The sequence below is a fragment of the Lissotriton vulgaris genome, chromosome 12 (assembly GCF_964263255.1).
Source record: "Lissotriton vulgaris chromosome 12, aLisVul1.2, whole genome shotgun sequence".
Taxonomy (NCBI): Eukaryota; Metazoa; Chordata; class Amphibia; order Caudata; family Salamandridae; genus Lissotriton; species Lissotriton vulgaris.
In genome coordinates, this window is record NC_141700.1 from 15,282,551 (window position 1) to 15,303,895 (window position 21,345).

Sequence of the window (21,345 nt, forward strand, 5' to 3'; positions counted from 1 at the left end):
TCTTTCTGAATATTTGGGAAAACTAATAATTCTGTTCATTTGTATGTTTTTTAATAACTGTTTTTGTAACAAATGTGTAACTTTTGAAGGGTGCTGTCCAACTTTCATAAAAAGACATTTGACATCCCTTGTGTATGTAAAACCCACCCAGAACCAGAGAGGGCAATTGATGGCACTGAATTGTCCTCCGGATTGATAGTGAAACATACTGAGCCATTAATTCTGATCTGTGATAATGGTCACTCAGAGTCTTTAAGTTTTGATCTTATTGATGCCCCAGCCTTTGGTATGATCTTGGGGGTGCCCTGGTTGCAAACCCATAATCCCAAGATTGATTGGGTGAGATGTACGGTTCCCTAGACTCAGGATATTGCCTGCCACATTGCTATCAGGAGGCTTCTGATTGGGTATCCCCTTTGGTATGTGCTACTGGATGTACCATGGCAGGTGCTGGTATTCCATCACAGTTTATGTCATTTGCGGATGTCTTTGATACAGTTAAATCTAGTGTTTTACCACCTCTCTGTTCTTTTGACTGTCGCATCGACTTGGTTCCGGGGGGGGGGGGGGATTTGCCCTGTAGCAGGATTTATGCCTTGTCCGAACCGGAAACACAACATCTCCGGCTATATTTGGACAAGATGTTAGCTGCAGGGTTTATTCTGCATTCCTCATCCCCCGTTTCTTCTCCTATCTTCTTCGTACCAAAGAAGGAAGGCGAGTTACGTGCTTGCATTGATTATAGGGCTCTTAATAAGGTGACTATTAAAAACAAATACCCTCTCCCCTTGATTTTGGTGTTGTTGGACCAACTAAGACATGCTACCATCTTTACAAAACTGGACTTGCGGGGGGCTTACCATCTCATTCGTGTCCGTGAAGGGGACGCCTTCAGAACGAAGTTCGGTCTTTTCGAGTATTGTGTTATGCCCTTCAGGCTGTGTAACGCCCCCGCAGCGTTCCAGTTTTTTATCAATGAGGTGTTGAGGGATTTGTTGGATATTTGTGTCATCGTTTATATTGATGACATTTTGGTTTTCTCACAGCATGTTGGGATCATGAAAAACATGTGTCTCAGGTCCTACAGCGTTTGCGTGATAATCTGTTTGTGAAACTCGATAAATGTATCTTTCAGACATCACGTGTGGAATTTCTGGGTTTTATTATTGCCGCTGAAGGCATACAGATGGATCCTAAAAAGATGGAGGCCATTACTACCTGGCCTACTCCTACATGTGTTAGGGATGTTCAAGTGTTGTTGGGATTCGCCAATTTTTAACGCCGCTTTATCTCCCATTTTTCAGAGACAGTAACACCAATAACTTAATTGCTGAGGAAGGGAGTGGTGTTTCAATGGACACCGGCGGCGCAGAAGGCTTTTCAGTCCTTGGGGGAGCAATTTGTTAAAGCCCCTATTTTGCATCACCCTGATCCGGCACTGCCCTTTTTTGTGGAGGCAGATGCCTCATTGTATGCAGTGGGGGGGGGGGGGGGGTGGTATTATCAGAACTTGATCCCGAGACTGGTCACATGCATCCTCTTGCTGTTTTCTCAAAGAAATTGCTACCGGCTGAGCAGAATTATACGGTGGCAGAAAGGGAATTACTGGCTATTTAGCTAGCCTTTCAAGAATGGCGACAGCATTTGTGGGGTGCAAGACACACTACTACGATTTATAGTGACCATAAAAATCTGGAGTTTTTTCATTCTGCTCGTGCCTTTACACCCCGTCAGATGAGATGGGTTAATTTCTTTAACAAATTCGATTTTAACATCACATATAGATCAGCTGCTCAACAAACGAAATCTGATGCCTTGTCTCGTATTCATGTGTCGCCATTATGTAGGAATGTTTCCCTTGGTTAGGGCCCCATGATAACAGCTGAGAAGATTGTGGGTTGTACTTCTTTTCAGGAGTTTGAAGACAAGCTCAGGTCGTTATCAGCGATTGATCTGTCACCTTGGTTGATGGATACTTCTTTGCAATTAAGAGACGGGTTATTGTTTCATGGTACTCAGTTGTTTATTCCCCCGGAGTTACGGAATAAGGTTTTAGAGTGGTGTCATTCATCTTCACTTATGGGTCATCCTGGAGTGACTAAGACGCTGGAGATGTGCCTTCGCTGGTTCTGGTGGGCTTCACTTTCCCATAATATCCATGTGTTTGTTACCTCTTGTCCGGTATGTGCCATAAACAAGGCCTCACATACTCCTCCTGTAGGGTTGCTGCATCCTCTACCCGTTCCTCCTTCACCATGGCATACCATTAGCATGGATTTTGTTACCGATTTGCAATTGGATGCAGGTTGTACTACCATCTTGGTGGTTGTGGATTTATTTACTAAAACTGCCCATTTTGTGTCGTTGCCCAAGGTTCTAACAGCTCAGGAGTTGGCTACGATCTTTATTTCTCAGGTATTACGTTTGCACGGTATAGCTACTGCTATTGTATCAGACAGGGGGGCCCAATTTGTGTCTCATTTTTAGAAGGAGTTATGTTCTTCATTGGACATGGTGCTCCGTTTGTCCTCGGCCTATCATCCCCAGAGCGATGGGCAAACGGAGCGTACCAACCAAACCATGGAACTGTATTTGCGTTGTATTCTCACTTCCCTGACTGGGAGTTGGGTTAAAGCGTTATCCATTGCCGAGTTTGCATACAATAACAGTTTTCATTCCGCATTGGGTGTTTCTCCTTTCTTTTGTTCCATGGGTTTTTATCCTAGGGCTGTACCTATTCAGCCTTCTGGCAGGGTTCCGGCAGTGGATGTGTTGAGTCTGGAGCTCAAGGCAGTGTGGCGGTCTGCCCACGAACAGCTGGTAGACGCTAAAGCTAAGATGAAGGTGAATGCTGATCGGCATCGGGTTCCTGCGCCTTAATACAGGCCTGGGGATCAGGTTTGGTTGCCCTCTAAGATTGTACATTTGGCCGGGCCGCGAAAGTTGCAGCCTTGCTATTTGGGCCCCTTTCAGATTTTTCGCATTGTAACCCCGTTGCTATCGAGTTGGAGTTGCCTGATGACTATCATGTGCATCCTGTATTTCACTCCTCCCTTCTTAAGCCCTATGTCCCTACTACTGTGCCTTTGCCTCCTCCTCCTTCGTTGTTGATTGATGGGGAAGAGGAACTTGTGGTTCGTGCCATATTGGATTTTAGGAGGCGTCGGGGACGCTTGTATTATCTGGTGGATTGGGAGGGCTATCCCCCTGAGGACGGTTCTTGGGAACCTGCTGGTTTTGTTCATGCTCCCCGGTTGGTCCGTTTGTTCCATCGTCGTCATCCTTCTAAGCCCTGGCCTGTGGGGGGTCTTTTGAGGGGGGGTACTATTGCGGTCTGAGTGCTTGCGATCTCTTTCCTTTCCTTCCCCTTTTTCCTTACGGGCGCGGGTGCGGGCGGGAAAACACTGCGGGCGGGTGCGGGTGGGAAAACACTGCGGGCGGGAAACACTGCTGGCGGGTACGGCAGGAAGCATTGTGGGTAGGGTTGCGACAGGGGACATTGCAGACAGACATTGCGGGTGGAACCCTGTGGGCGGTGACGCTGCGGGCGGGTTTAAGTCAGCGGTACACATGCGGGTGGAATGATTGGGGAGAAACTTGCCGGCGGGATTAGGAGGCAGCATCTCTTCTGGCGTGAATTCCATTCTGACACTGGGTAGGCGGGCAGGTATCTCCCCTTGTGTTTTGTCTAGCGATAGGTGGGTGGGAAGGGCCTTGGTCACTATTTAAGGCCTCTGTTCCCTCCTTTCCTTGCTTGGGTTCTCTTCCGGTTTTTCAGCCCTGGAAGTACTTATGCCTTTGTTATCTTGGTGCCTGTTGCTTTGATCTTATGTTCCCTGCTCCATGGTGATTTTCTACTTGGACTCCTGTTTTTCTGGCCCATCATTGGATTCTCTTTGCTGTAAAGGATTTGTTCTGTCATCCGGCTGGAGCAGATTTTTCGTGGGACTTCATTTCCTCTACAATTTTTACTTGGATATTCCTGGAATCATCTTGGAGGGCCTTAAAAAAACAGTGGATTTCTGTGGACTCCAGGTGAGATATATTGTCCATATTTTTCAGTTATTGATTTTGTTATCTCAGTGCACTGAGAAGGGATTTTGCTAGCAGGTTTTTTGGTCCCTTGTGTTTTGGAGGTGTTCCTTTTTTCTCCGCAATCTGGAAGAACCTGGTGTTTTTGGAACTATCCTTTGTGCACTCCCTTCCCCATTCCTATTTTTGTTTCACTCCTCAAGACACCTCGAGATTGCCTTTGGAGCAATGACACATTTTGTTTTGGGTATGTGAAGGATCAGAGGGGAAGGGGTATACAGGATGATATCATTGTTTACTCCAGTGGGTCTATACCTTACTTCTAAACCTGCTATCTCTTTTGTTTTCTTCTTGCTGCAGTATGTTCCTGGTATGGAGATGTGGTATGCCTGAAGTCTAGAGAATGGCCAGATGAATGCCTGTATCACCTTGAATATTCGACGTTAACGGGTTCTTCCGGGTGTGTTGCCCACACGGGTGATTATAATTTATTGTCACTTGAGGGGTTTAGGCACTGTGGGGTGACTCGGATCATCTTCGCTCCTGTAGTACCTGTGTTATCAGGTGAGTGGGGTCGGAATAACCTGCACAGCCCCCTCTCACACCTGATGTCCCTGGTAATGTCAATCTATAGATTGAGGCACCTGTCACTGTTACCTGCACAGCCCCCTCTCACACCTGATGTCCCTGGTAATGTCAGTCTATAGATTGATGCACCTGTCCCTGTTACCTGCACAGCCCCCTCTCACACCTGATGTTCTGTAATGTCAGTCTATAGATTGATGCACCTGTCCCTTTTACCTGCACAGACCCCTCTCTCACACTTGATGTCCCTGGTAATGTCAGTCTATAGATTGATGCAACTGTCTCTGTTACCTGCGCAGCCCCTCTCTCACACCTGATGTCCTGGTAATGTCAGTCTATAGATTGATGCACCTGTCCCTTTTACCTGCACAGCCCCCTCTCTCACACTTGATGTCCCTGGTAATGTCAGTCTATAGATTGATGCAACTGTCTCTGTTACCTGCACAGCCCCCTCTCTCACACCTGATGTCCCGGTAATGCCAGTCTATAGATTGATGCACCTGTCCCTGTTACCTGCACAGCCCCCTCTCTCACACTTGATGTTCCTAGTAATGACAGTCTATAGATTGATGCACATGTGCCTGTTACCTGCACATCCCCCTCTCACACACCTGATGTCCCTGGTAATGTCAGTCTATAGGTTGATGCACCTGTCCCTGTTACCTGCACAGCCCCCTCTCACACCTGATGTTCTGTAATGTCAGTCTATAGATTGATGCACCTGTCCCTTTTACCTGCACAGCCCCCTCTCTCACACTTGATGTCCCTGGTAATGTCAGTCTATAGATTGATGCAACTGTCTCTGTTACCTGCACAGCCCCCTCTCTCACACCTGATGTCCCGGTAATGCCAGTCTATAGATTGATGCACCTGTCCCTGTTACCTGCACAGCCCCCTCTCTCACACTTGATGTCCCTAGTAATGACAGTCTATAGATTGATGCACATGTGCCTGTTACCTGCACATCCCCCTCTCACACACCTGATGTCCCTGGTAATGTCAGTCTATAGGTTGATGCACCTGTCCCTGTTACATGCACAGCCCCCTCTCTCACTCCTGATGTCCCTGGTAATGTCAGTCTATAGATTGATGCAACTGTCACTGTTACCTGCGCAGCCCCTCTCAAACCGGGTGTGCTTGGTAATGTCAGTCAATAGACTGACACCCCCACCCCTGCACATTCTCCTTCTCTCACTGTTGATAACAAATAATACATGCTAAATAAGTGTTGTGTGAAGAGAAAAAACACACATGTTAAACCATGTCATCAATGAAAGTGAATAGCAAAAATGCAAAATCAAAAAGAAAATTGCACCCAATGAAAACAATAGTAACCACATTACATAACAGATCACTGGAAAACCTGAATGTGGATATGAGTCAAAATCAACACCAAGAAAAAGTGTGATGAAAATACCACATAAAATATCCATGGGAGCACAATGTTTAAAAACGAATACTAATGGTAAAATATTATACGAATAAGCTTAAGAAAAGAATGAGAAATAGGAAATATAATGAATAAAATGGAAGTAGGAGGCCTAAGCGTTTGTCAGGGAACCAGCCTCCTGTGCCCTTGGCATCTGAGAATATTCAGGTGATCTAAGGATGGTGGTGTTGGTGGAGCTGGCAGAGGGGCAGGGGGCTCACAATAATTCATTTACCACCAGGCTTAGAAGTTTCTATTAAAGTTAAAAATATTGACCAGCCAGAAGGCTCGACCAAATTTGTTTCCACAAGCCGTTTAGCCACATTGTGAAGTCTCAGTCATCAGGAACAACTTCAGTCAAAAGTGCTCCAACCAGGAAACACCTGAAAACTGACTGGCTTTGGGATTCAAAAAAACCCCCAAAACACTTTGCAGAAACTCATGGTCAGGGGTGGAGTTATATGTAGGGTCTTCCAAGAGGTCCCAAGTCAATATTCAAGCTCTGGTGTACACCCGATCTACTGCATGGAGGCTCTGGGTTCAGATTTCAAATTTAAAACTACAGTTTTACTTTTCTACCGTTGCCCCCCAAGTTTTTCTACCATTCTCCCCCAAGTCCTGGCCATTTATAAAAAAAAAAACTGTTGTGGGGATGTCTCCCCGCTGGAATCAAGCACACACAGGCCAGGTTACTTCACCCACAATGTTAAGTCCTCTTCTGGATTTCGATCACTCGCAGCTCATGGGCATGAATGAATGAATGAATATTGGATTTGTAGAGCACGGACTTAGCCCAAGGGTGTCAAGACACTGTATGCGGAACCTGAGGGTGCAGACAGAAAGACATGCTCATACCGACGTCTGAGAAAAAAGGCAGCTCTTTAAGGCTTTACCGAAAAGTGAGTGGGAGACCTGGCTCGAAAGCTCATCCGCGGCAGAAGCTCTCCCTCCCCATTTGGCCTCCCTAAACCTCGGTACTGTTAACAAATTTTTGTCAGAGGACCGGAGCATCGTACTCCTCCGTACATACATCATATCTGGAAACTGCACCTCTGCATACATCACCTCTGAATTCACAGGACTGTAGATATTTAAGAATATCTACTACTGATTAACATGAAACGCGGGCTGGGTGATTGTATATAGAGTTTTTTTCCATAGTTTTCTTTGTACATATATTTATTTTATTTGCCTTTTTGCAGCCCTGAGGAAGTCCTCTGTAAAGGACGAAACGTGTTGGCTGGCCTGACAATGTGTGTAAAATATGCTGTGAAGAAGAATGGAGAGTAAAAAGACTATAAATGAATTGGCCTTCCTGGAGGAGTTAACAGTCTGGACATAGATTATATCTATACGTTATTGATATATCTCTAACTACTGAAACCATGTTGGATGAAGTGATTGAGACACTAAACATATTTTTGAGTGATCCTCCCACATACATTAGTTCATAACATAAAGTGATGTAATACCAGAAGCCCAGGACAACTTTGCTTGTATCTCCTAATCTTTCATTGGAAAATGACAAAATGTGGTTATTGCATATCTTTCTAGTGCCTCATTGCCACTTTCTGTATTCAATTCCTTTCTTTTTTTCTGACTTTGTGTTTATTTTATGCAGGTCCTGGGCCCGGGCGATACAAGCTGCCCCCTACAGTGGGCTTTATCAACCATGACTACACGCGCTACACTAGCCCTGCGTACTCCTTCCATGGCCGTCTTAGTGATGTCAGTAAGTGTGTCCAGAGGTTGCCGTAAGAAAGCCACATTTCTATCAGGATGAATATGATTTACCAAACAGTTTTAGGCAAAGTCAAAGTTTTAAGCCCCACCCATGTGAAGAAGGGCCACATGAATGGTATGGCCTTGGTGGTATATTGTAATATAGCAAACACAAGGAGATGATGGACGGAGCTGAAACTTTTCAGATGCTCAACCCCAGTCACAGATTTGGGTTGAATCCATAATCATTCTTTAGCTCACTTCTCCACCTCAGTTCAGACCCAGCTATATGCAAATCAGTCTTGACCCTGTGCCTCATGAGAACAGTCCAGCTCAAACTGCCAAGCCAAACCGGAAACAAGCACCCTTGGGCCGGTTTCTGTGTAACACCCATCATCAGCCAGGCTAGCTTGAATCCAGTGGCAAAGTGAGCAAGGGACCCACTTCTGGGCATACCATGCCTACTTAGGGCGACCAAAGCATATTGAAATATCAACTGCAGAAGTGCTGTGCTATCAAAGCATTGTGAGCAAATACCGAGATGGTAAGTGCATACAGGTATGTCTAGGCTATGTCGATATCCTCAAGGGATATACATCTGGAGCTAAACTTCGGGGATATGGAAGCAGAAGCTTCTGGACTCAATTGTAAGGTGCAATGTCTATCACCTGGCATTGCTTCTGAGGGCCCTACTCACATGTGCTACAATGTGGTAACGTTCTGTGTTATTTGGAACATGGACATACACAGTTAGAGATTCAACTACATATAAAGACAACCATGGCGGTTGGGTCTCAACAGAGCAAGAGTGGCTCCAGGGCGGCACTGCGGACCAGGGACTCCTTCGGCCTGAATGACGCCTCTATGGAAACCAGTGACCCAACAAACATCCCCCGGAGGGATGAGGGATCCGGTGTGCCTGGGAGGGGCAGGTGCTGCTTACAGCCTCCATTAGAGATGTGTGAGGTGTCTGCGATGGGATTAAAAGACACCCGAGATGTTCCTTGTGATTAGACACTGACCTCACTGTCCTGTCCAGCTGCTAAGATACTGGCTTAGCTCTGTTTTCAGTAACTGGGCCTGTTCTGATCACCTTTAATCTCTAGAGGATAGACTTACGAGGGTAGTATTTGTCACCAGCGCTAGTCACAAGCGACCCCTTTATGCACCAGTGCACTGTAGTGAAAAAAGATTCTGTGGGGGTGAGCAACTGATGTACGAAAACCATGGAAAGAAAACCTGGTTTCATGAAGTACAAGGACTCATATGATACACTTCAAGGCGTTATTCTACAATCTTACTAATAAGAACACATCTAGGCACATGCAGTCCAGAGGGCTTCTCTCACCATCATTTGACACAAAACCCATAACATGTTTTCCTTCGTACTGTAATATGAGAGTCCACAAACAAGCATTGCTCTGTTCCTGCCTCTGTTCTACCAGTTCTGTAAGTGAATTAATCTTGAACTGCCACAGAATATGCTGTACCTGTCAACTGTGAGAGGGAAGCTTACACTGCTGCTAGAAGTTCTGCATCTATGTACATCTGCTGTTCCTGTTCTGTATGTGACTGCAGCTTGCATTGCTGTTTTATGTGTATCTTTTATTCATTGTGTGACGAAAACGTGCACTATTGCAACCTTTGGTATGTTTTTCTAGAAAGTGCACAATAAACTTGCACTGTCTGCTGTCTCTAGATTACATTTTCTGTTTGTGCTGTACTCATACTCAGTGTGATTGATGTGTGCACTGTTGACTGAGCTGTGCCTACTCTATGTGAGTGAAGCTTGTACAGCTGCTCTCGGGGATTCTTGCACTGGTGTTTGGTGTTTACTATATCGATTGTGTGTATAAACGAAGCTTGCAATACTGTTCTCTATGTTGGGGAAATGGAAGCTTGCGCTGGTGTTTTCTTTACTATATCCATTCTGTGTATACACGAAGCTTGCAATACTGTTCTCTATGTTGTATTTATCCTGTGTGAGTGAAGCTTGTAGTACTCCTGCTGTGTATGCATCTTGTTTTGAGTGAATGGTGCACTGATGCCTTTGCTGTACACGTTTGGTGCGTGTGAGAGTGTTTTGGGTGAATGGAAGCTTGCGCTGGTGTTTTCTTTACTATATCCATTGTGTGTATACACGAAGCTTGCAAGACTGTTCTCTATGTTCTATTTATCCGGTGTGAGTGAAGCTTGTAGTACTCCTGCTGTGTATGCGTCTTATTTTGAGTGAATGGTGCACTGATGCCTTTGCTGTACACGTTTGGTGTGTGTGTGAGAGTGTTTTGGGTGAATGGAAGCTTGCGCTGGTGTTTTCTTTACTATATCCATTGTGTGTATACACGAAGCTTGAAAGACTGTTCTCTATGTTCTATTTATCCTGTGTGAGTAAAGCTTGTAGTACTCCTGCTGTGTTTGCGTCTTGTTTTGAGTGAATGGTGCACTGATGCCTTTGCTGTACACGTTTGGTGTGTGTGAGAGTGTTTTGGGTGAATGGAAGCTTGCGCTGGTGTTTTCTTTACTATATCCATTGTGTGTATAAACAAAGCTTGCAATACTGTTCTCTATGTTCTATTTATTCTGTGTGAGTGAAGCTTGTAGCACTCCTGCTGTGTATGCGTCTTGTTTTGAGTGAATGGTGCACTGATGCCTTTGCTGTACACGCTTGGTGTGTGTGAGAGTGTTTTGGGTGAATGGAAACTTGCGCTGGTGTTTTCTTTACTATATCCATTGTGTGTATAAACGAAGCTTGCAATACTGTTCTCTATGTTCTTTTTATTCTGTGTGAGTGAAGCTTGTAGTACTCCTGCTGTGTATGCGTCTTGTTTTGAGTGAATGGTGCACTGATGCTTTTGCTGTACACGTTTGGTGTGTGTGAGAGTGTTTTGGGTGAATGGAAGCTTGCGCTGGTGTTTTCTTTACTATATCCATTGTGTGTATATACACGAAGCTTACAATACTGTTCTCTATGTTCTATTTATCCTGTGTGAGTAAAGCTTGTAGCACTCCTGCTGTGTATGCATCTTGTTTTGAGTGAATGGTGCACTGATGCCTTTGCTGTACACGTTTGGTGTGTGTGAGAGTGTTTTTGGTGAATGGAAGCTTGCGCTGGTGTTTTCTTTACTATATCCATTGTGTGTATACACAAAGCTTGAAAGACTGTTCTCTATGTTCTATTTATCTTGTGTGAGTGAAGCTTGTAGTACTCCTGCTGTGTATGCATCTTGTTTTGAGTGAATGGTGCACTGATGCCTTTGCTGTACACGTTTGGTGCGTGTGAGAGTGTTTTGGGTGAATGGAAGCTTGCGCTGGTGTTTTCTTTACTATATCCATTGTGTGTATACAGGAAGCTTGCAAGACTGTTCTCTATGTTCTATTTATCCTGTGTGAGTGAAGCTTGTAGTACTCCTGCTGTGTATGCGTCTTGTTTTGAGTGAATGGTGCACTGATGCCTTTGCTGTACACGTTTGGTGTGTGTGTGAGAGTGTTTTGGGTGAATGGAAGCTTGCGCTGGTGTTTTCTTTACTATATCCATTGTGTGTATACACGAAGCTTGAAAGACTGTTCTCTATGTTCTATTTATCCTGTGGGAATGAAGCTTGTAGTACTCCTGCTGTGTATGCATCTTGTTTTGAGTGAATGGTGCACTGATGCCTTTGCTGTACACGTTTGGTGTGTGTGAGAGTGTTTTGGGGGAATGGAAGCTTGCGCTGGTGTTTTCTTTACTATATCCATTGTGTGTATATACACGAAGCTTACAATACTGTTCTCTATGTTGTATTTATCCTGTGTGAGTGAAGCTTGTCATACTCCTGCTGTGTTTGCATCTTGTTTTGAGTGAATGGTGCACTGATGCCTTTGCTGTACACGTTTGGTGTGTGTGCGAGAGTGTTTTGGGTGATTGGTAGCTTGCGCTGGTGTTTTCTTTACTATATACATTGTGTGTATAAACAAAGCTTGCAATACTGTTCTCTATGTTCTATTTATCCTGTATGAGTGATGCTTGTAGCACTCCTGCTGTGTATGCGTCTTGTTTTGAGTGAATGGTGCACTGATGCCTTTGCTGTACACGTTTGGTGTGTGTGAGAGTGTTTTGGGTGAATGGAAGCTTGCGCTGGTGTTTTCTTTACTATATCCATTGTGTGTATAAACGAAGCTTGCAATACTGTTCTCTATGTTCTATTTATTCTGTGTGAGTGAAGCTTGTAGCACTCCTGCTGTGTATGCGTCTTGTTTTGAGTGAATGGTGCACTGATGCCTTGGCTGTACACGTTTGGTGTGTTTGAGAGTGTTTTGGGTGAATAGAAGCTTGCGCTGGTGTTTTCTTTACTATATCCATTGTGTGTATATACAAAGCTTGCAATACTGTTCTCTATGTTCTATTTATTCTGTGTGAGTGAAGCTTGTAGCACTCCTGCTGTGTATGCGTCTTGTTTTGAGTGAATGGTGCACTGATGCCTTTGCTGTACATGTTTGGTGTGTGTGAGAGTGTTTTGGGTGAATGGAAGCTTGCGCTGGTGTTTTCTTTACTATATCCATTGTGTGTATAAACGAAGCTTGCAATACTGTTCTCTATGTTCTATATATTCTGTGTGAGTGAAGCTTGTAGTACTCCTGCTGTGTGTGCGTCTTGTTTTGAGTGAATGGTGCACTGATGCCTTGGCTGTACACGTTTGGTGTGTGTGAGAGTGTTTTGGGTGAACAGAAGCTTGCGCTGGTGTTTTCTTTACTATATCCATTGTGTGTATAAACAAAGCTTTCAATACTGTTCTCTATGTTCTATTTATTCTGTGTGAGTGAAGCTTGTAGCACTCCTGCTGTGTATGCGTCTTGTTTTGAGTGAATGGTGCACTGATGCCTTTGCTGTACATGTTTGGTGTGTGTGAGAGTGTTTTGGGTGAATGGAAGCTTGCGCTGGTGTTTTCTTTACTATATCCATTGTGTGTATAAACGAAGCTTGCAATACTGTTCTCTATGTTCTATATATTCTGTGTGAGTGAAGCTTGTAGTACTCCTGCTGTGTATGCGTCTTGTTTTGAGTGAATGGTACACTGATGCTTTTGCTGTACACGTTTGGTGTGTGTGAGAGTGTTTTGGGTGAATGGAAGCTTGCGCTGGTGTTTTCTTTACTATATCCATTGTGTGTATAAACGAAGCTTGCAATACTGTTCTCTATGTTCTATATATTCTCTGTGAGTGAAGCTTGTAGTACTCCTGCTGTGGATGCGTCTTGTTTTGAGTGAATGGTGCACTGATGCCTTTGCTGTACACGTTTGGTGTGTGTGAGAGTGTTTTGGGTGAATGGAAGCTTGCGCTGGTGTTTTCTTTACTATATCCATTGTGTGTATAAACGAAGCTTGCAATACTGTTCTCTATGTTCTATTTATTCTGTGTGAGTGAAGCTTGTAGTACTCCTGCTGTCTATGCGTCTTGTTTTGAGTGAATGGTGCACTGATGCCTTTGCTGTACGCGTTTGGTGTGTGTGAGAGTGTTTTGGGTGAATGGAAGCTTGCGCTAGTGTTTTCTTTACTATATCCATTGTGTGTATAAACGAAGCTTGCAATACTGTTCTCTATGTTGTATTTATCCGGTGTGAGTTAAGCTTGTAGCACTCCTGATGTGTGTGCGTCTTGTTTTGAGTGAATGGTGAACTGATGCCTTTGCTGTACACATTTGGTGTGTGTGAGAGTGTTTTGGGTGAATGGAAGCTTGCGCTGGTGTTTTCTTTACTATATCCATTGTGTGTATATACACGAACCTTACAATACTGTTCTCTATGTTCTATTTATCCTGTGTGAGTGAAGCTTGTAGTACTCCTGCTGTGTATGCGTCTTGTTTTAAGTGAATGGTGCACTGATGCCTTTGCTGTACACGTTTGGTGTGTGTGTGAGAGTGTTTTGGTTGAATAGAAGCTTGCGCTGGTGTTTTCTTTACTATATCCATTGTGTGTATATACACAAAGCTTAGTTCTCTATTTTCTATTTATCCTGTTTGAGTGAAGCTTGTAGTACTCCTGCTGTGTATGCATCTTGTTTTGAGTGAATGGTGAACTGATGCCTTTGCTGGACACGGTTGGTGTGTGTGAGAGTGTTTTGGGTGAATGGAAGCTTGCGCTGGTGTTTTCTTTACTATATCCATTGTGTGTATATACACGAAGCTTACAATACTGTTCTCTAAGTTGTATTTATCCTGTGTGAGTGAAGCTTGTAGTACTCCTGCTGTGTGTGCGTCTTGTTTTGAGTGAATGGTGCACTGATGCCTTTGCTGTACACGTTTGGTGTGTGTGCGAGAGTGTTTTGGTTGAATGGAAACTTGCGCTGGTGTTTTCTTTACTATATCCATTGTGTGTATGAACGAAGCTTCCAATACTGTTCTCTATGTTGTATTTATCCTGTGTGAGTGAAGCTTGTAGCACTCTTGCTGTGTATGCGTCTTGTTTTGAGTGGAGTGGTGTGGCTCACTGATTAGAGGCGGCAGACCCGGAAGCAGAGAACAGCCTGGGACCAGGGTTCAATTCCCGACGTGGCAGGGTCGTGGACCTGGGTCAGCGGACTCGATAATTCTCACCTCGGTGCCTACTCTAACCTGGGATCACACTCGGCAACTCTGGGCATTAGCTTGCCTCATCTCTACAACGGCCCCCCACATTCGCCGGGGATGCTTGGTTTCACCTTGGAGATACCCAGTCGGGACCATCTCACAGGGATAGCCAGGACGGGTTCCCCAGCGGTCTACAGCGCCACGACGCCTCAGGGCAGCAGCGCGCTTTACAAGAACACATACATACATTACAATGGTGCACTGATGCCTTTGCTGTACACGTTTCGTGTGTGTGAGAGTGTTTTGGGTGATTGGAAGCTTGCGCTGGTGTTTTCTTTACTATATCCATTGTGTGTATAAACGAAGCTTGCAATACTGTTCTCTATGTTCTATTTATCCTGTGTGAGTGAAGCTTGTAGTACTCCTGCTGTGTATGCGTCTTGTTTTGAGTGAATGGTGCACTGATGCTTTTGCTGTACACGTTTGGTGTGTGTGAGAGTGTTTTGGGTGAATGGAAGCTTGCGCTGGTGTTTTCTTTACTATATCCATTGTGTGTATATACACAAAGCTTACAATACTGTTCTCTATGTTCTATTTATCCTGTGTGAGTAAAGCTTGTAGCACTCCTGCTGTGTATGCATCTTGTTTTGAGTGAATGGTGCACTGATGCCTTTGCTGTACACATTTGGTGTGTGTGAGAGTGTTTTTGGTGAATGGAAGCTTGCGCTGGTGTTTTCTTTACTATATCCATTGTGTGTATACACGAAGCTTGAAAGACTGTTCTCTATGTTCTATTTATCCTGTGTGAGTGAAGCTTGTAGTACTCCTGCTGTGTATGCATCTTGTTTTGAGTGAATGGTGCACTGATGCCTTTGCTGTACACGTTTGGTGCGTGTGAGAGTGTTTTGGGTGAATGGAAGCTTGCGCTGGTGTTTTCTTTACTATATCCATTGTGTGTATACACGAAGCTTGCAAGACTGTTCTCTATGTTCTATTTATCCGGTGTGAGTGAAGCTTGTAGTACTCCTGCTGTGTATGCGTCTTATTTTGAGTGAATGGTGCACTGATGCCTTTGCTGTACACGTTTGGTGTGTGTGTGAGAGTGTTTTGGGTGAATGGAAGCTTGCGCTGGTGTTTTCTTTACTATATCCATTGTGTGTATACACGAAGCTTGAAAGACTGTTCTCTATGTTCTATTTATCCTGTGTGAGTAAAGCTTGTAGTACTCCTGCTGTGTTTGCGTCTTGTTTTGAGTGAATGGTGCACTGATGCCTTTGCTGTACACGTTTGGTGTGTGTGAGAGTGTTTTGGGTGAATGGAAGCTTGCGCTGGTGTTTTCTTTACTATATCCATTGTGTGTATAAACAAAGCTTGCAATACTGTTCTCTATGTTCTATTTATTCTGTGTGAGTGAAGCTTGTAGCACTCCTGCTGTGTATGCGTCTTGTTTTGAGTGAATGGTGCACTGATGCCTTTGCTGTACACGCTTGGTGTGTGTGAGAGTGTTTTGGGTGAATGGAAACTTGCGCTGGTGTTTTCTTTACTATATCCATTGTGTGTATAAACGAAGCTTGCAATACTGTTCTCTATGTTCTTTTTATTCTGTGTGAGTGAAGCTTGTAGTACTCCTGCTGTGTATGCGTCTTGTTTTGAGTGAATGGTGCACTGATGCTTTTGCTGTACACGTTTGGTGTGTGTGAGAGTGTTTTGGGTGAATGGAAGCTTGCGCTGGTGTTTTCTTTACTATATCCATTGTGTGTATATACACGAAGCTTACAATACTGTTCTCTATGTTCTATTTATCCTGTGTGAGTAAAGCTTGTAGCACTCCTGCTGTGTATGCATCTTGTTTTGAGTGAATGGTGCACTGATGCCTTTGCTGTACACGTTTGGTGTGTGTGAGAGTGTTTTTGGTGAATGGAAGCTTGCGCTGGTGTTTTCTTTACTATATCCATTGTGTGTATACACAAAGCTTGAAAGACTGTTCTCTATGTTCTATTTATCTTGTGTGAGTGAAGCTTGTAGTACTCCTGCTGTGTATGCATCTTGTTTTGAGTGAATGGTGCACTGATGCCTTTGCTGTACACGTTTGGTGCGTGTGAGAGTGTTTTGGGTGAATGGAAGCTTGCGCTGGTGTTTTCTTTACTATATCCATTGTGTGTATACAGGAAGCTTGCAAGACTGTTCTCTATGTTCTATTTATCCTGTGTGAGTGAAGCTTGTAGTACTCCTGCTGTGTATGCGTCTTGTTTTGAGTGAATGGTGCACTGATGCCTTTGCTGTACACGTTTGGTGTGTGTGTGAGAGTGTTTTGGGTGAATGGAAGCTTGCGCTGGTGTTTTCTTTACTATATCCATTGTGTGTATACACGAAGCTTGAAAGACTGTTCTCTATGTTCTATTTATCCTGTGGGAATGAAGCTTGTAGTACTCCTGCTGTGTATGCATCTTGTTTTGAGTGAATGGTGCACTGATGCCTTTGCTGTACACGTTTGGTGTGTGTGAGAGTGTTTTGGGGGAATGGAAGCTTGCGCTGGTGTTTTCTTTACTATATCCATTGTGTGTATATACACGAAGCTTACAATACTGTTCTCTATGTTGTATTTATCCTGTGTGAGTGAAGCTTGTCATACTCCTGCTGTGTTTGCATCTTGTTTTGAGTGAATGGTGCACTGATGCCTTTGCTGTACACGTTTGGTGTGTGTGCGAGAGTGTTTTGGGTGATTGGTAGCTTGCGCTGGTGTTTTCTTTACTATATACATTGTGTGTATAAACAAAGCTTGCAATACTGTTCTCTATGTTCTATTTATCCTGTATGAGTGATGCTTGTAGCACTCCTGCTGTGTATGCGTCTTGTTTTGAGTGAATGGTGCACTGATGCCTTTGCTGTACACGTTTGGTGTGTGTGAGAGTGTTTTGGGTGAATGGAAGCTTGCGCTGGTGTTTTCTTTACTATATCCATTGTGTGTATAAACGAAGCTTGCAATACTGTTCTCTATGTTCTATTTATTCTGTGTGAGTGAAGCTTGTAGCACTCCTGCTGTGTATGCGTCTTGTTTTGAGTGAATGGTGCACTGATGCCTTGGCTGTACACGTTTGGTGTGTTTGAGAGTGTTTTGGGTGAATAGAAGCTTGCGCTGGTGTTTTCTTTACTATATCCATTGTGTGTATATACAAAGCTTGCAATACTGTTCTCTATGTTCTATTTATTCTGTGTGAGTGAAGCTTGTAGCACTCCTGCTGTGTATGCGTCTTGTTTTGAGTGAATGGTGCACTGATGCCTTTGCTGTACATGTTTGGTGTGTGTGAGAGTGTTTTGGGTGAATGGAAGCTTGCGCTGGTGTTTTCTTTACTATATCCATTGTGTGTATAAACGAAGCTTGCAATACTGTTCTCTATGTTCTATATATTCTGTGTGAGTGAAGCTTGTAGTACTCCTGCTGTGTGTGCGTCTTGTTTTGAGTGAATGGTGCACTGATGCCTTGGCTGTACACGTTTGGTGTGTGTGAGAGTGTTTTGGGTGAACAGAAGCTTGCGCTGGTGTTTTCTTTACTATATCCATTGTGTGTATAAACAAAGCTTTCAATACTGTTCTCTATGTTCTATTTATTCTGTGTGAGTGAAGCTTGTAGCACTCCTGCTGTGTATGCGTCTTGTTTTGAGTGAATGGTGCACTGATGCCTTTGCTGTACATGTTTGGTGTGTGTGAGAGTGTTTTGGGTGAATGGAAGCTTGCGCTGGTGTTTTCTTTACTATATCCATTGTGTGTATAAACGAAGCTTGCAATACTGTTCTCTATGTTCTATATATTCTGTGTGAGTGAAGCTTGTAGTACTCCTGCTGTGTATGCGTCTTGTTTTGAGTGAATGGTACACTGATGCTTTTGCTGTACACGTTTGGTGTGTGTGAGAGTGTTTTGGGTGAATGGAAGCTTGCGCTGGTGTTTTCTTTACTATATCCATTGTGTGTATAAACGAAGCTTGCAATACTGTTCTCTATGTTCTATATATTCTCTGTGAGTGAAGCTTGTAGTACTCCTGCTGTGGATGCGTCTTGTTTTGAGTGAATGGTGCACTGATGCCTTTGCTGTACACGTTTGGTGTGTGTGAGAGTGTTTTGGGTGAATGGAAGCTTGCGCTGGTGTTTTCTTTACTATATCCATTGTGTGTATAAACGAAGCTTGCAATACTGTTCTCTATGTTCTATTTATTCTGTGTGAGTGAAGCTTGTAGTACTCCTGCTGTCTATGCGTCTTGTTTTGAGTGAATGGTGCACTGATGCCTTTGCTGTACGCGTTTGGTGTGTGTGAGAGTGTTTTGGGTGAATGGAAGCTTGCGCTAGTGTTTTCTTTACTATATCCATTGTGTGTATAAACGAAGCTTGCAATACTGTTCTCTATGTTGTATTTATCCGGTGTGAGTTAAGCTTGTAGCACTCCTGATGTGTGTGCGTCTTGTTTTGAGTGAATGGTGAACTGATGCCTTTGCTGTACACATTTGGTGTGTGTGAGAGTGTTTTGGGTGAATGGAAGCTTGCGCTGGTGTTTTCTTTACTATATCCATTGTGTGTATATACACGAACCTTACAATACTGTTCTCTATGTTCTATTTATCCTGTGTGAGTGAAGCTTGTAGTACTCCTGCTGTGTATGCGTCTTGTTTTAAGTGAATGGTGCACTGATGCCTTTGCTGTACACGTTTGGTGTGTGTGTGAGAGTGTTTTGGTTGAATAGAAGCTTGCGCTGGTGTTTTCTTTACTATATCCATTGTGTGTATATACACAAAGCTTAGTTCTCTATTTTCTATTTATCCTGTTTGAGTGAAGCTTGTAGGACTCCTGCTGTGTATGCATCTTGTTTTGAGTGAATGGTGAACTGATGCCTTTGCTGGACACGGTTGGTGTGTGTGAGAGTGTTTTGGGTGAATGGAAGCTTGCGCTGGTGTTTTCTTTACTATATCCATTGTGTGTATATACACGAAGCTTACAATACTGTTCTCTAAGTTGTATTTATCCTGTGTGAGTGAAGCTTGTAGTACTCCTGCTGTGTGTGCGTCTTGTTTTGAGTGAATGGTGCACTGATGCCTTTGCTGTACACGTTTGGTGTGTGTGCGAGAGTGTTTTGGTTGAATGGAAACTTGCGCTGGTGTTTTCTTTACTATATCCATTGTGTGTATGAACGAAGCTTCCAATACTGTTCTCTATGTTGTATTTATCCTGTGTGAGTGAAGCTTGTAGCACTCTTGCTGTGTATGCGTCTTGTTTTGAGTGGAGTGGTGTGGCTCACTGATTAGAGGCTGCAGACCCGGAAGCAGAGAACAGCCTGGGACCAGGGTTCAATTCCCGACGTGGCAGGGTCGTGGACCTGGGTCAGCGGACTCGATAATTCTCACCTCGGTGCCTACTCTAACCTGGGATCACACTCGGCAACTCTGGGCATTAGCTTGCCTCATCTCTACAACGGCCCCCCACATTCGCCGGGGATGCTTGGTTTCACCTTGGAGATACCCAGTCGGGACCATCTCACAGGGATAGCCAGGACGGGTTCCCCAGCGGTCTACAGCGCCACGACGCCTCAGGGCAGCAGCGCGCTTTACAAGAACACATACATACATTACAATGGTGCACTGATGCCTTTGCTGTACACGTTTCGTGTGTGTGAGAGTGTTTTGGGTGATTGGAAGCTTGCGCTGGTGTTTTCTTTACTATATCCATTGTGTGTATAAACGAAGCTTGCAATACTGTTCTCTATGTTCTATTTATCCTGTGTGAGTGAAGCTTGTAGTACTCCTGCTGTGTATGCGTCTTGTTTTGAGTGAATGGTGCACTGATGCTTTTGCTGTACACGTTTGGTGTGTGTGAGAGTGTTTTGGGTGAATGGAAGCTTGCGCTGGTGTTTTCTTTACTATATCCATTGTGTGTATATACACGAAGCTTACAATACTGTTCTCTATGTTCTATTTATCCTGTGTGAGTAAAGCTTGTAGCACTCCTGCTGTGTATGCATCTTGTTTTGAGTGAATGGTGCACTGATGCCTTTGCTGTACACGTTTGGTGTGTGTGAGAGTGTTTTTGGTGAATGGAAGCTTGCGCTGGTGTTTTCTTTACTATATCCATTGTGTGTATACACGAAGCTTGAAAGACTGTTCTCTATGTTCTATTTATCCTGTGTGAGTGAAGCTTGTAGTACTCCTGCTGTGTATGCATCTTGTTTTGAGTGAATGGTGCACTGATGCCTTTGCTGTACACGTTTGGTGCGTGTGAGAGTGTTTTGGGTGAATGGAAGCTTGCGCTGGTGTTTTCTTTACTATATCCATTGTGTGTATACAGGAAGCTTGCAAGACTGTTCTCTATGTTCTATTTATCCTGTGTGAGTGAAGCTTGTAGTACTCCTGCTGTGTATGCGTCTTGTTTTGAGTGAATGGTGCACTGATGCCTTTGCTGTACACGTTTGGTGTGTGTGTGAGAGTGTTTTGGGTGAATGGAAGCTTGCGCTGGTGTTTTCTTTACTATATCCATTGTGTGTATACACGAAGCTTGAAAGACTGTTCTCTATGTTCTATTTATCCTGTGGGAATGAAGCTTGTAGTACTCCTGCTGTGTATGCATCTTGTTTTGAGTGAATGGTGCACTGATGCCTTTGCTGTACACGTTTGGTGTGTGTGAGAGTGTTTTGGGGGAATGGAAGCTTGCGCTGGTGTTTTCTTTACTATATCCATTGTGTGTATATACACAAAGCTTACAATACTGTTCTCTATGTTGTATTTATCCTGTGTGAGTGAAGCTTGTCATACTCCTGCTGTGTTTGCATCTTGTTTTGAGTGAATGGTGCACTGATGCCTTTGCTGTACACGTTTGGTGTGTGTGCGAGAGTGTTTTGGGTGATTGGTAGCTTGCGCTGGTGTTTTCTTTACTATATACATTGTGTGTATAAACAAAGCTTGCAATACTGTTCTCTATGTTCTATTTATCCTGTATGAGTGATGCTTGTAGCACTCCTGCTGTGTATGCGTCTTGTTTTGAGTGAATGGTGCACTGATG

General features: G+C 43.9%; 1 protein-coding gene across 1 annotated transcript in view; it reads left to right on the top strand.

Moving 5' to 3' along the window:
- CIMAP1D (CIMAP1 family member D) overlaps positions 1-21,345 on the top strand; it is a 119,404-nt gene that overhangs the window by 4,976 nt on the left and 93,083 nt on the right. Inside the window, exon 2 of the mRNA XM_086946546.1 lies at positions 7,668-7,778. Within this exon, the coding sequence (XP_086802672.1) occupies positions 7,668-7,778 (111 nt within the window). The remainder of the gene's footprint in view (positions 1-7,667; positions 7,779-21,345) is intronic.